Below are 15,258 nucleotides of genomic sequence, written 5' to 3' on the forward strand. Positions count from 1 at the left end.
AGATGATCGTAGACGACAGCCTTAAACTTTGATCTGTTCCGTCCAGTACAGCAGTAATATCAAAAAGTTAGTCAAGTGACAGTTTAGTCTTTTTATGTCTAATTCAATGATTAAAACTATCGAGATGAGCATGTCGTATCGGTATGGATTATCTTTCCAATTATTGAAGATTGGAACAAACTTAAATTTCAAAATCACTTTATATGTTGTACATCATTCAAATGATTCACCTTTCCATCCATTGGACAAAAGCATGTTCAAGATGTGTTTCGCTACCAAAATTGTTTTCGTATTATCTTATACACAATATTACTATTCAAACTGAGAATGACACACAAAATTGACACTCACCCGATGTATTGCAAACTAGATTATCACTCCATGTTCCATCAGACTGACAAGTAATCATGGAATCACCAAATATGTTGAAACCTGGTTCACACTCAATTTTAGCAATAGTGCCATAAGTGAACACTGTGACATTTGATTTTCCTTTGTTGGGTGCTGGGTCCCCGCAATCTAAAAAAGATATACAAATTCAATCAACACAACAAAATTTATACTTTAATTTTATTTTTATTAGCGACCTTTTCATAGAACCAAAACTTATTATAATGTCTTGCTCATCAATACTCGGATAGTCCTCTATCAGATGCATTAGTTTGCAATCTATTTTCCTAATTCTGAATCAGTTTAAAAACATTTTCATTCATTCAAATAGATGAAAAATGCATCGTCAAATAATTGTTCTTAAATCGTATCAATTTCATTTAGATAAGTTTTATCATTGTCATTTCAAAAAAATCTATCAAACCTTAATGGATTTTACTTTTTCCATTCATCTGAAAAATAGATGTCCATTACAGCAAAATTCTTGGCAAAACAGCGTCTTCTGATTAATAACTACATAAGTAAATATAAGCAGATCAAATAAAAATCAAAGACCGAATTATTTTAATCTAGAACCTTTGCTAATATAATTACCGACTTTTGTGCATTCAGGCCAGGTTTCCCAAGTACCATTAGCTAAGCAGGAAACAAGATAACTGCCACCTGGTTGATACCCATCATAACAAGAAACAACAGCAGTTTCTCCATATGTTGTTTTATTCTCTGTAAGTGTCGCCTGTGCATTGACAGGATTTGGTATATCACAATCTGAAATAAAACCAAACAAGGAGACATGAGATACAACCCACTACCTTATTGAAATCATTACAAAATGAAGTCTATATTGCTCCATTATAATAATATATTGAGATAGTGCCTATGCTATTTCATTTACATGAATTGCTTTTTACAATCAGAAACAAAATTGTGTTTGCCACAAATCCTTATTTTAATTGTTTTGCCAAAGCATATCCGTGTTTCAAATGTCATATAAAATAAAAATGATTAAGATAAAACATTAAATAGTTTTATACCTTTGATGATGCACGAGGGGTTATCTGTCCATTCATCACTAGGTTGACACATTATCACTGTTTCACCTTGTATTTCATATCCTTCGTCACATGAAATTATGGCAACAGTTCCGTTTGTTGTAGATGTTGTGTAAATAGATCCAAACTCAGGTGTTGGGTCGCCGCAGTCTTAAGAAAACATTAAGGAAACATGAATTTCATTTCTTGTTAAACTGTGCATTTTCTGACAGTCTTAATGCTTGAAGGATCTTAACTCATAACAAAGTGTTTTGTGTGACCTAGCTTCGGCCGTGATATCTGTTCTATAGCCATATTATTTATTTCAAATCATCAAAACACTTTTAGTTGTTTTCAAATGATATTTCTCCTATATCAATTCGTTTCAAAGAATATATCTAGACCATTTAACTTTTGCCGTATGTTACTGATAAAAACGACGATAATTTGATAGATAGCTAATTATTTAATGCCATACCTATCAATTTGCAAGTTGGACTGCTGCTCCATGTCGCATCAAGTTCACAACGTATTTCAGAATCACCAATCAAATTGTATCCGTTGTCACACGTGACCATAACAGCAGCAAGGTAATGAGTAGATGTGGAATTTATGCTTCCATTTGTAGGCTTTGGCGAGGGGCATTCTGAAAATTAGATCTTTATTTAAATGTTTCATTATATTCAATGCAAGTATGCCATTATTAAATTTAAACTCCTATAATGTATTTGTGTGATAGCTCATTGTAATGTATACAACTGTTTTGAATTAATTCATTTCACATAAAAGTAGAAAATATTAATGTACACTTTCCACGAAAAGACACCATCAAATATCTGAGTAAAATGAGTATATTTGTTCCTTCACAAAAATGAACAAAGTGCAAATAGTTTTGTAAGACAGTTAACAACATTATTAAATCTGGCTTTTATTTGCCTTTCTTGTCATATCAATGGATCAACTACATCAAAATCATGAAAACGGAATAAATATAAGAATATAAGAGTAAGACAATTTTAAGTCTGACATTAATAATTATGAACTGAACAAAACATGTTTATAGTGTATACATAAATTTCTTACTGTGTTTGTTTCTTCTGGAAGGATCTATCTTTTCCCGAACCCTTATACTTGTCTAAAAATTGGAAATTGCTGTGGAAAACGGTACGTATTTTGATTGAAGTTGAAACAACTTCTTGCATACTCTTGATCAAAATATGTTAAATTGTTTTCGTTTAGCAGAAGAAATTTTATAAGTTTGAAATAACTAATAGTGGCTTTTTGATTTATTGCTCTTACCAGTACAAACAACAGAAACATCGTTGAAGTGAAAGCAATTATCATACGTGACGTAACTACAATTGTTGATATGTGTAGCATTATCTGCACATTGTAAGTCATCAACAAATATTGGACCAGAACCTTCGCCAAAGTAGGCGCCGTGATGAAATGAGACAGCAGGACTGGAAAAAATATTTGCTTTTATAGCTTCGTTTTTCCTCATGAAGCTATATATTGAATGATAAATTAACGATCTTGAAACGCCGGAACACGTATATATTTATAAGAAAAAACTTTTAATTTATGATAAAATTACCATGATTTAAAAACGTTCGCAATTTTGGGAGTCTTCATTTGTAAACAGTGCTTTAAAACTATGTTTATGGTAACTTGTAAGTACATCTTAGGTGAATTCGGATGCAAGAAAATACTTAGTAGGTAAAATATATTAAATTTGAAACAGTTTGTAGATGTACTCTATCGATAATGAACGCCTTCCGTGTTGATCTTGTTTTTCATATTTCAAGCTGTAACACCTATATAATGTTGATTAGGTACATTACAGAAAGAGAAAGGATAAAAATTATAATCATTTTTTCTATGTAAACTATATCTTTAAATGAATTTCAAGTACATGTATCAAATTTTCTGAAAGACATACAAATGAATATAGATCATTCTCGAAGGTAATTTACTCAAGCATTGATTGAATCCTTTATTGATACTCAACTGTATGTATTTGATATTCAATAAAGAAAAGAGTAGTGTTTCTTACGGGAAGCCAATCATTGTGCATATTGTCTCAGCTTCATTTTTACCGAAACCATGGTCACATACTGTTCCCCACGTGTCAATAGATTTGATTTCTACCCTACCATTTGACGTTGAATTTCCCCCTGATAGTTTTATTTCAGTGATATCTAATGGATAGCCTGAAAAAAGACAAAGTTACCCTTGATGCAGTTAATTAATTTATAATATACTTGTATCTAATATAACATTATATTCTTTGCTTTAAAACATTCATTTTCTGTTATATTAAAAAATTACTAATCAATAAAACTAACTTCATATTCTCTTTTAATTATGGTGCTTATTTCTGCAAACAATTAAAAACATAATTATCAAGCTTAACTATCTAATTAACTATCTTTTTAAAAACAAGCAAATTCGTTGAATTTATACCCCCGCCGAGTACTGGTTATTATTAACACAACAACTGAAGACATAAGGCTTTATTTATATATTAATCATGGCATAAACAGTAATATTCTTTGAACTTGATAAATATTCAGGGCAATAACAGAGCCATAACTTTGTGTTAAATAGTAAAATCTGGAAATGCCAATGAGATGTATGCATACTACATAACTAATCAAGGGCCATAAATCTGAGTTATAAGTATCTGACTGGAACAAGGCGACTATATGCACATCTCCTCTTAGTATCCCATAAAGTTTCATTGAATTCCAGCCAGTAGTAGCAGAGAAGTAACGAGGAAACAAATAATTTTCTATATGGATACTGCATAACTAATCAAGGGCCATAACTCTGAGTTAAAGTGTCTGACCCGAACAAGCCGACGATATGCGCATCTGCTCTTGGCATTGAAGGTTCCCATAAAGTTTCGTTGAACTTCAGCCAGTAGTTGCAGAGAACTACTTCAGAAACGATTTTTACTCCATATGCATATTGCATAACTAATCAAGGGCCATAACTCTGAGTTAAAGTGTCTGACCCAAACAAGCCGACGATATGCGCATCTCCTCTTGGTATTGAAGGTTCCTATAAAGTTTCGTTGAATTCCAGCCAGTAGTTGCAGAGAACTACTCCGGAAACGATTTTTACTCCATATGCATACTGCATAACTAATCAAGGGCCATAACTCTGAGTTAAAGTGTCTGACCGGAACAAGCCGACGATATGCGCATCTCCTCTTGATATTGATGATTCCCATAAAGTTTCGTTGAATTCCAGCCAATAGTTGCAGAGAACTACTCCGGAAACGATTTTTTATACTACATAACTAATCAACTCTGAGTTAAAGGGTCGGACCGGAACAAGCCGACGATATGCGCATCTCCTCTTAATATTGATGATTCCCATAAAGTTTTGTTGAATTCCAGCCAGTAGTTGCAGAGAACTACTCCGGAAACGAAATTCGGACGGACGGATGGACGGAAGGACGGACGGACGGACGGACGGACAACGCCAAAACTATATCCCCCTCCCGATTCCATCGGCGGGGGATAAAAAGATACTTATTCGTTATTTATCTATGTAACAGAAAAATATCTTGTTTGTCTGAGAAATATCTGTTATTTATCGTGTTTACTCAAAAACAAATTAGTTAGTCAGATAGTTTACGCGATAGTTATGTGGTTAACTGTTGGCAAAAATATGACACCATATTTAATTAATACATCATGAATATTTTCCATTAATTCTAAAGACATTTAATTATGTATCATTTTCAATGAGTGCATTAATTTTGTTTTATACCATATTCTTGACATTCTCCTTCTGTTCTCCATGTCTGTGTAACATTGTCACAAGTCATCTTTAATACGCCTAAATATGATTTATAGTAGGAGCAGTCAGCATACAAAGTTGAACCATTGTATGTAAAATATCCAGCATCCCAATGAGAAATGTCTGGCTCCCCGCACTCTTAAAGGAATAAAATATATATTAAATGTAAGCATCAAATTTTCATTAAGGTTGTTCCGCTCTTCATTTATAACAAAAATAACAAGCAATTATCATAGTATTGCAAGCAACCAATAAATCCCCTACCGCTTAGAACCCCAGCAACATTCTGATGGGACATTGGCCATTCAATTTTACAAGTGAATGAATGACATGAATGAACTTAAATCTTTTGAGTTCTAAGTTTGTCTATATCACTGTAATGTGTTAAGTTTCCCTGCCTAGTAAGGCAATTATGTTTATACAACAGGTAATCAAAAGGTCCAATTTTCTCAGGATGAATAAGAATAACTAATGTTTCAACTTTTTTCTTTTTTTAAGTTAATTTGTTGGAAAAAAATCTTTAAAAGTGATCTCAGGAAACAGTTTTATGAACAGACAGACAGACTGAAGGAGACTCTAAAGTTATTTTTTCAAACATCTCTGTTACCAAAATATATCATATTTTAATGTAAAATTCTTAAAGACAATATAACTCTGGAAATAAAGATGCTAGATTTATGAACATTGTCCTATATGATGTGAGTTTTACTTTAAGTTTAAAGATACCATTTATAGTCACAAAGAAGATAAGTGAAAAACATAACAATTTTCAAATATAGCATTAACTATAATGTATAGTAAGTAACAAAGATGAAAATTAAAAAAATATATAATTTAGGTGTTGATATTGAATGTTTATTTTGAATTTTGAAGAAAGTCCATGAAGAAAAACTTAGAAAGTTTAAAGAATGAATAAGAAAAATTCAAAGTTTTAAAGAGAAGATAATTCTGGAAATATAGATTCTAGATTTATAAACCTTGTCATATTATTACGATGTGGGATTTTAAAGTTAATCCTATGAGGAATGAAGAAGTTGGAGTAAAAAATACCAATTTCTCGAAAAACATCTAAGTTCAAGAGGGACATAATTCTGGAAATAGTCTTACTATAGTATTTAACCTTCTCAAAAATGTTTAGTGATAATAAGAAACATATATATGAAGTTTGAAGTAGATACATTAAGAAATAAAGAAGTTAATTAAAAAAGACAACATTTTTTTCATAAAAATTCTAAGTTCAAGGGAGGTTATTCTGATAATTTTTGTGCTAGAGTTGTAAACCTTGTCACATATGATGTGATTGATGACCAGAAACTTATATTTAAAGTAAGTTTGAAGTAAACACCTTAAGAAATAAAGAACTTTTAGTGAAAAAGCTTAAAAAATTAAATCAGAAATCTTGAAATTCAGTCTATTTGTTGCCATAGCAACCAGAATTTTCAACATAGGAAGAAAAATAAAATATGTGCATAATCTCCAGACTGCCATCTACAAATATTTTAAGTTTCATAAAAATATTTTCAGTACTTTTTGAGTTATCACTGGATCTTGTTTATGTGTTAAATTTGCCATATTTTCAGACTATTTGTTGCCATAGCAACCAGAATTGTCAACATATGAAGAAAAGAAAAAGACGAGCATAATCTCTATACTGCCATCTATCCATATATCAAGTTTCAATAAACTATTTTCAGTACTTTTTGCGTTATCGCGGGATCCAGTTTTGTGGACAGACAGACTATCGGACTGACAGACAGACAGACGGACGGAGGGTAAACCTAAAGTCCCCTCCGGTTAAACCGGTAGGGGACTAATAAAATTTGTGATCCTTTATTTACAGACCTAATCAGAAATAATTCTAAATGCTCACTCGATGCATTGTTTGGAAAAGTCCAAAATAATTAGAAAAGCTAAATGTTAATCGAAGCTGTTGATTGGATGTTCCATCTTTATGCTAACAAAGAATTCTCTTGACTATTTTATTAGTTATCTTAAACACCTTTTTGTAGCACACTTAAAAAATTAAGACTCCCAAAATTCAGACGTTTTCAAATCATGATAATTATAAATCACAAAATAAGCAGTTTGTAGATGTACTTTATTAAATAGAGAAAATAAGAATCCCTAAAGAAAGATCAAAACGGCAAAATTGACAATGCTGCAGGCTCGGTTTGATTTGGCCTGTCCATGACCTGTAAAGTGTAAACTACCGTCCACTCCACTGACACCACCTTCAGCAGATATCCGCATTTAAATATGAATTGATAACATTTTGAATTTAGAAAATTCCGCAGATGTGTTATCAAGCAACCCATGTTTAATTACAATAAAGGATCAGACTTAATAAGAAACAACATACCATTACATATTATAGAAACATCTCTGCTATGGCTACATTCATTCAGGAACAAATACTGGCAGTCACTTAGCACATAATCATTATCTCCACAGAAAAGTTGATCAATGTAAACCGGCCCACTTCCTTCTCCATATAATGCCTCGGTGAAAAATCTCACAGCTCTTGTAATATTTATAGTACAAATATATTAAAACTTTATTCTTTCTACCTTTAATTCACAATTTTCTATTTATTTCACGAGAACTTTTGACAAAAACAAATTATAAATATACTTTAAGTACATATTAAGATATATGTGGATTCTTATGTATAAAAGAACTATACTCCTCAAACGTTTTTGCGTGAACATAATAATGATTTTACAATGATATTTGATGTACGGCATTGGTATCATTTATCCTAGGTATATGTCATGTAGTCGATATTCGTGTTTTGTTATTTGTTACGAATATCGTTTTTATGTATCATTTTGTCCTTGTATTTGTATATATTATTACATCTATATAGATCTAAACTGGTTACTTATGTAAATCAGTCCTATAGTGTATGGTGTACATTTTGGGCCATTTGAAATCCTGTTTTTACAGTCACATTCATTTTCTCTTTGATCCAATCCAATTTTTGTTTTTGGTTTCACTTCATCATGAGGGACTTTTCAGATGCAGATCTGGAATTTTTTGCTAGACAGCTACATAAATCTGATAAGTTTCAAGTTAATGCGATGGTAAGTGCTCCTCATACACTACACTCTAATCATACAATTAATGTCACACCTACTCCTATACGGGAACATATCAACAAAACAGATACACATAAGGTTCACTTTCCTCCACCTGTTTATAACATTCTTCCTCCACCAATGCCTATCTCTCAACCATTCTTGTCTTTTGTGACAAATAGGGATTTGGTATATGCCCGTATCTCTGAGTTACCTTTTTTCAGAAGATGGAAAATACAACTCGTCAATGTTTGAGATATAGCGCTATGATGTCAAGTGTCATTGATGAGGGTAATTATCCACCATTTATTATCAGAGAGGCTATTAGTAAATCTTTGAAAGGGCGTCGAGGGGTTTTTTGCTTTTATGTAAAATACCATTTTCCTGAGATATTGAATGTTTAGATGGAATTAACGGAATTTCATTAAACTGAAAGTTGGGGGAACATTTTATAAGACTCGAAGGTGGGAAAAGTCTGTTGCTGATTTGTTTGCGTTGGGAGAGGTTGCTTAAGGATCCTTGCAACTATGGGATGTCCAAGGTGAATGTTGGGTAGATTTGGGGGTCGGCCTTCTTGATATAAGCTAAGAATGCCTTTTCTATTTTTTTTTTTCAGAAGGAAGCTCAACCTTCAAACTATTCTAAAATTTTGAAGAAACTTACGCTAGTCTGGGGTTAGAAATTCTTTTTCCTCTTTTTCTAACAGGAAAAACCCCTCAGGCCAATTTTTTTTTGTTACTTTTTTCCCCCCTAATGAGTATGTTCTTGCACAGCAGTGTGTCACTCTTGTAGATAGTAGACTTCTCCGGGAAATAAGGGCCCTTTCTAAGCAGATGGAACGCATGGAGTTAAGGCTGTCTAGTATATAGTAGGAACCCAAGGGCTTGAAACAAAAGAGATCTTCTACTACTCAGGATATCAAAGCCTCTGCAAGTCCTTTAAACTACAGTCGACCTCCATCGCAGAGCAGATGAGAGGTCGTACTTCCCCTTCTAATGACCCTGCTTCTACATTTCCTCTAGTTGGCTCTTCTAAGGAATCTGACATTCTTGATAATGGCAATTCTATTATAGCTTTGAAAGATACTGCCTCTATGATTTCATCTATTGGAATTTCCTTCTTCAAATCTTTAAAGCCTCAGCCTGTTTTGTCACAGTTGTCAGATTTTATGTTGGATATTTCTTTTGATTATGGTTCTAAGGTACCATACTAAGGATATTCAGTTCTTGATATTTATTTTCCTTCTCTTTCATCACAATCTTTTTCAGCTCCTATTCTGACTGTTCCAGACACAGAGTACTCTTACAAAGTCCCTTTGATAATAGGCACCAGCATATTGAATGTTTTGAAGTCATCCGGAAAAGAGTCAAGATCATCTACACTTTCAGACATCATATCTTTCTTGCCTGACATTGTCACCAAACCTGTTACTCTTCTTCATCATCAGACTGTCATTGTTAAGCCTTTTAAAACAACAACATTTCAGGAAAAGGTGAGACATATTGACAACATGTCGTCTGGTGTTACAGAGTCTACTGATTCTCTTATGTTGATGTGAACTAGATTGGTACAACTTGGTAGTTCTTTTTGCAAGGTTCCAGTACGTGTTTGTAACTTGACTGCTAGAACTATCTCCATTCATCCAACAATGACTTTTTGTAATTTACATGATGTGTCTGTTGTTTGCATCATTGATTTTTCAGAGGGCGTTGACCATGGTATTTCTATTCCCACTGAAGTTTTAAATTCTGAACAGCGGTTCTTTACCCAGGTTGGTGCTGATTGTAAGGAGCATGTAATTTAGAAGGGGTTTGAGAGCAGGAGAAAGAGTTCTTGGCTCTGTGTGGTCTGTCTGTGATAAGTTCCATGATTACCTCTTTGGTAATTCTGTGGAAGTTAGAACAGACAATAACCCATTTACCTATGTGTTTTCATCTGACAAGCTTGATGCTATCAGTCACAGGTGGTTATCCTCCTTGTCTGCGTATGACATCAACTTGCGGTACAGAGCTGGTAGAGAGAACATTGACGCCGATACACTGTCTAGAATTCATTCAGCTTCTCCTCTTCCTGATTCTAACATGCCCCTTTCAGATGCCGTCAAGGCTCTTTTGTTTTCTAAATCTGAAGGTCCAGGTCAACTCCCAGCCAAAGAAAGTATTTCATTTAACCAAACTGTTCTTTCTCTTAATTACAGAGACGAGATTGAAGTCGGGAGCAGCCTTAAGTCAATTGATTTGAAAAAGGAGCAGCAAGATGATCCGATACTTTTCCGTTTAGTTTCACTCTTTTGAAATTGGTCACAGGTTAACTGAACACCAAAACTCCACATGAAACCGGCAGCTGAAGGATCGAAGCAAATTTTACTTTGATCTTTTCATTGTAATAGGTAATTTTTTCAAAAATACTCAGCTTTTTCCCGAAGCATATGATTGAATCGTTAGTTCCAGGATTGCTGATTGAGGCCAAGGACATCCAAGGGTTTTTGTAACAAGTAAATATTTCCTTTGTTTTCCCGTCCAGCGTTTTTATTTTCCTTTGGCCTCAGTTAGAACAGTTATCAACACAGGGGGTTTTCGACTGGACCCCAGTAAAAATGGTATCCCGAAGGAAAAGTCATTGGATAAACGACTGCCCTAAGCTTAAATCCTGTTCAGTCCTAAGTTTTAATTGCAAATGGACTTGGTTCTTGTAATGGGGATTTTCTTTTCTTCTGGAGATGTTCCCTTGGGGGTTTTTTGTTCTGGAAAACATCCCTATGAAATATTATGGAATAACTTTTTACACGTTTTCTTGCTGGTCAGGCCTTAATCTGCCCAAGAACAAACCTGCTCATCTTCCGTAAACTTCCTTCATTTTGAAGAAATTGTGGGGTTTGTCCTATTGGGTTTTCCCTTTGGTCGGTTTCATTAGTGGGACAGGGCGAAATTCTTTTGGACAAGTGAAAAGTCTATCCGGGAGGTTTTGTGCAAGGTTGGCAATAATTTGAAACAAGACCGCGTATCATCCCTCAGTGGAAATGGGGATGCCTGAAGGGCCGCTTTAAAGAACTATTTGAATTGTCCAGGGAACACTGGAAGGAATGGACAAGAAGGGCCCACCATTTGGGGAAATCTATTCCAATGTTCCCCCGGTTCTTGGTCCTTATGCCTAGAAACTCTACTCCCGTTTTTTCTACTGTTTTTAATTCCTTCCTATAGTTTGGTCCCGCACCCCAAGAAGGCTTTCATCGATGGCCGTTTCTAGGAATCGAAAAACCAGAAAAAATTTTTTTTCTGTCCCAGGCCCTTCTTTATGTTTTCTCGGTCGCCTCCAGAACAGACTAAAAATTCGGCAAGTATTTTCTGTTTTTTGCCACTCCTTCCCGTAAGGCCTTTGAGAAAAAGGCAAAAAACATTAAAGGTACTATGAAACTCTCCGTGTTTGAGAGCAGCAAGATATTTGGGCCCCGGGGATCGGAGGTTTAACTGGGTTCGAAATTGTAAAGTTGTTCCGGGGAAAATTATCCCAAACCTTGCCGATAAATGGGGAAGGGATGTCTTTACACGCATTGTTTTTAGCCCAGCCCCTCCCACCTCTTTGGGAACATTTACATCCCTATGAAAAGGTTGGGGAAAAGGAAGGAAAACCACATGGAAAGGTTCCAGGCTTTTTTGCCAGCAGAATTTCTTTTTTTCTTCCCTTTAATGGGGATGCTTTTGGTTGGCAAAACAAGTCTTTGAGTTTCTTTATCAGCCCGCTCCTCTGAAACACTTGCATTCGGAATTCGATTAGTTATCCAATTCACCCCTCCCATGATGTTTTTACTTCTATTTCCTTACTTACAGGTTTTCGCCCTTCCGTTAGAATTTTCAAATCCCCCTCAACTTCAATCAAATGTTTCAACATAGTTTTTTCAGATACATGACTCCCTACAAATTTTTTGTACATTCAAACATCTTTTTTTGAACATCAGAAAAACAAGATGCCACGTCAACAACTTCCAACAACTTCCCTTATTCATGTTTCCAAATAAACATCACATTTCTTGTTATAGTTCAAAAATATGTTTTTAATTTCTGGCAACTGAATAATCCCCACTAAAGGGAAAACCCAACAACAAAACAATTTCAAGAGAAAAGAAACCGCACAGAAAGAAACCGGATGGATGCCTAAAATGGATAAACTGGAAATTAATAAATGCTTTTTTCTTTTTTCCTTTTATGTCATTGGGGGTGTTTTAATTTTTAAAATTTTAAGGGGCCCCTTTTGGGGGTTGGGTACCCCGGGGGGTGGTTTTTCCCCGGTTTTTAAAGTTTTTTTAAAAAATTTTCCTTTTTTCCTTTGGGGAAAAATTTTTTTAAAAGTAATTTTACTTTAAAATAAAAATAAAATTTTAAATTTTTTGGGGAGTTATTTTCCCCAAAAGAAAAAACAAAGGTTTTTACTTTTAAAATTAAATTTTTTTTTTCCCGCGTGGGTATAATTTTTTTCGCGATTTTTCCCGGGATAAAGGTATTTTTTTTGGGAAAATTTCTTTTTATTTTTTAAGGGTTTTTTGGCCCTACATTTATCCCCCATAAAACCCGAAATTTAATCAAAAAACCCAAATCCCGAAAAATTTTTCCCTTTTTATTTTTTTTTTTTGGGGGATTAAAAGCTTCCGAGGGATCACTTTGGTTTTTCCAGTTTTTTTGAAAACTTTGCCCAAGGGGATTAAAATTTTTTATTACAGGTTTTTTTAATTGCTTCAGTAAATTGGAAAATTTTTAAAATTTTTTTGGAAAAGTATTTGTTTCTTTTTTGAAATTTTACGCTTACCCTTTTGGGGGAATGTCTTTAAATTTAATTCTTCCCTTTTCCGGGTATTTTAAAAAAAATTTCGGGGGGACATTCCCAAAATTTTTGGAAATAAAGTTCCAAAAGTGGGGGGCCCATTTTTGTGGTTTTTGGTTTTTTTGGTTTTGAAAAAAAAATGTTTTTTTTGGGGATCATTTTTTTCCTTTTTATTTGTTTTACATTTTTTATCTTTGTTTTATTTTTTTCTTTTTTTTATTACGTTTTTCTTCTGTCCCAAATTTCAATCCCCTTTTTTTCCCAATTTAAACAAAATTCCCATATTTATTCCCCCCACCCTCACTTTTCATTATTAAACAACTAATTTTTTATATTTTGTTTTTCCCCATAAAATTGGGGATGCCGGGCCTAATTTTTACAAATTTCCCCCGGAAAAAACCCCCTCACCCAATTCCGGGACTTTTTTAAAATTAAAAATTTTTAATTTTGCGCCCCCGAAAATTTTTTTTGTGTTATTTATAAAAATTAAAAAGGCGTATGTTTTTAAAGTCCCTTTAAAGGGAAATGTTGTTATTAAAATTTTTGTTTTTATTTTTCCAAGGGATTCCTTTTTTTTTGATCGTTTTGTTTTTTGGGAAATGTATTTAAAGCCTTTTATATAAAAGTTTTTTTTTAAAAGGTTTTCGCCAGAAAAATTTTTTTTGTGGTTTTTTTTAAATTTTTTTTTTCAAAGGGGGGGTAGGTTTTTTGTTCCCCTTTTTTTTGGGTTTTAAAAAGAAATTTTCCCTTTTTAATTAAAACCGGGGTCCCGCATTTTCCTTTTTGTAAATTTTTTTTTGGGGATTAATTTCCCCTTTCCCAGGAAAAACTTTTGGGGGTTTTTAAATTTTTTTTTTACTCACAACAAAGGTGGGCCAAATGCTGTGTGGGGAGCCCGTTTTTAAAAATTGCCCCGGGACTTTACCCTTCCCGTTTTTTGTTTTTTTTTTTTTTTGGTTTTTCGGATCCCTTGAATTTCCCGCCATATTAAGTGTTTTTAGAATCGAGTTTCCGCTTTAAAACCGGTTTTCTATTGGGGCGTGAAGGGGGTTTTTGCAAAGTAAAATTTCCCCAAAAAAACCCCCATGTTCGAAACCCCCCAATTTAAAACCCAGTCTGCTTCTTTTTTAATTTTGTTTTTTGAAAAAATTTCCTTTTTCCCAGGGGGTTAAATTTTTTTCCCCCGAAATTTGGGGGATGTCCCTTTTTTCCCGGCCCCTAAACAACCCTTCCCTTTTAAAAGTTTAAAAGGGCCCCTCGGGGAAAAATACATTTAAAAATTAAAACAAAAATTATTTTATGGTTTAAAAATTTTTCTTTCTCAAAAAACCAACCCAATACTCAAAAATTTCAATTTCCCTTTAAAATCCTCTCTTCTAAAAATTTTAAATTTTGGAAATTGGGGGAAAAATGGTTAAAAAAAGGCAAAATTTTTGTAAAACCCCGCCCCTTAAAAGTTAAAAGGGGTAAAAATTCCAAAAATGTTTTTTTAAAAAATCCTTTTTTACATGGTTTTTTTTTCCAATTTGAAAACCCTTTTTTAAAAACATTGTTTTTTAAACAACTTTTTTTTTTAAAACCAAGATGCCCCCAAAACAACCCCCCGCAAACTTTTGGGAAAAGCCAAAAAAATTTGGGAAACGCAAAAAAGTTTTCCCCCCCTTGGTCCCTTAACCTTTTTATTTTCCCCGCCTACCCGGGCCGGGGTTTTCCCCGGGGTTCCCCTTTGGGTTTAAACGGGAAAAAATTTGTTTTTATTTTAGAAAAAGGAAAACCCAAGAAAAAAAATACTTTTTTTTTATTTAAAAAAATGGAAAAAAATTGGTTTTATTTAAAAAATATAAAAATAATTCCTTTTTTTTAAAAAAGGTTTAAAATAAAAACTTTTTAAAAATATTTTTTCCCCCTCCCCGTTAAAAAAAAAAGGTTTTTTCCCTTTTTAGGTTAAAAAACCATAGCAAGGCTTTTTTTTTTAAAAAAATTAAAAATTGGGATAAAACAAACCCCTTTTTTTATGATTTTAAGCTTTTAAAGAGTCATGACGAATATATTTCGTTTTTACCCTTTTTTTTTGAAAAGTAAAACCCAAATTAAAATTAAAAAAATAACGTTTTTTCGAAAAACGGGAAATT

General features: G+C 33.4%; 1 protein-coding gene across 1 annotated transcript; it reads right to left on the bottom strand.

Annotated features, from left to right (window-relative positions):
- Positions 1-316: 316 nt before the first annotated feature.
- LOC132746588 (sushi, von Willebrand factor type A, EGF and pentraxin domain-containing protein 1-like) lies at positions 317-7,751 on the bottom strand. Its single transcript, XM_060735788.1, has 8 exons — positions 7,594-7,751; positions 5,205-5,372; positions 3,478-3,634; positions 2,721-2,884; positions 1,900-2,067; positions 1,425-1,592; positions 985-1,158; positions 317-519 (listed from the first exon to the last, which is right to left on the bottom strand). Exons 2-8 carry the CDS (start codon positions 5,260-5,262, stop codon positions 317-319), a joined length of 1,092 nt encoding a protein of 363 aa, XP_060591771.1. The 5' UTR covers positions 5,263-5,372; positions 7,594-7,751.
- Positions 7,752-15,258: the final 7,507 nt, after the last annotated feature.

Source organism: Ruditapes philippinarum, unplaced genomic scaffold, assembly GCF_026571515.1.
Source record: "Ruditapes philippinarum isolate M1 unplaced genomic scaffold, ASM2657151v2 ctg226_1_1_1_1, whole genome shotgun sequence".
Classification (NCBI taxonomy): Eukaryota; Metazoa; Mollusca; class Bivalvia; order Venerida; family Veneridae; genus Ruditapes; species Ruditapes philippinarum.

Coding starts and splice junctions, on each gene's coding strand:
- LOC132746588 (XM_060735788.1), bottom strand. CDS start 5,262: ATGACTTGTGACAATGTTACACAGACATGGAGAACAGAAGGAGAATGT. Junction 3,635..5,204: donor AGGAGAATGTCAAGAATATG/GTATAAAACAAA, acceptor GTCTTTTTTCAG/GCTATCCATTAGATATCACT. Junction 2,885..3,477: donor TGCACAATGATTGGCTTCCC/GTAAGAAACACT, acceptor TATTTTTTCCAG/TCCTGCTGTCTCATTTCATC.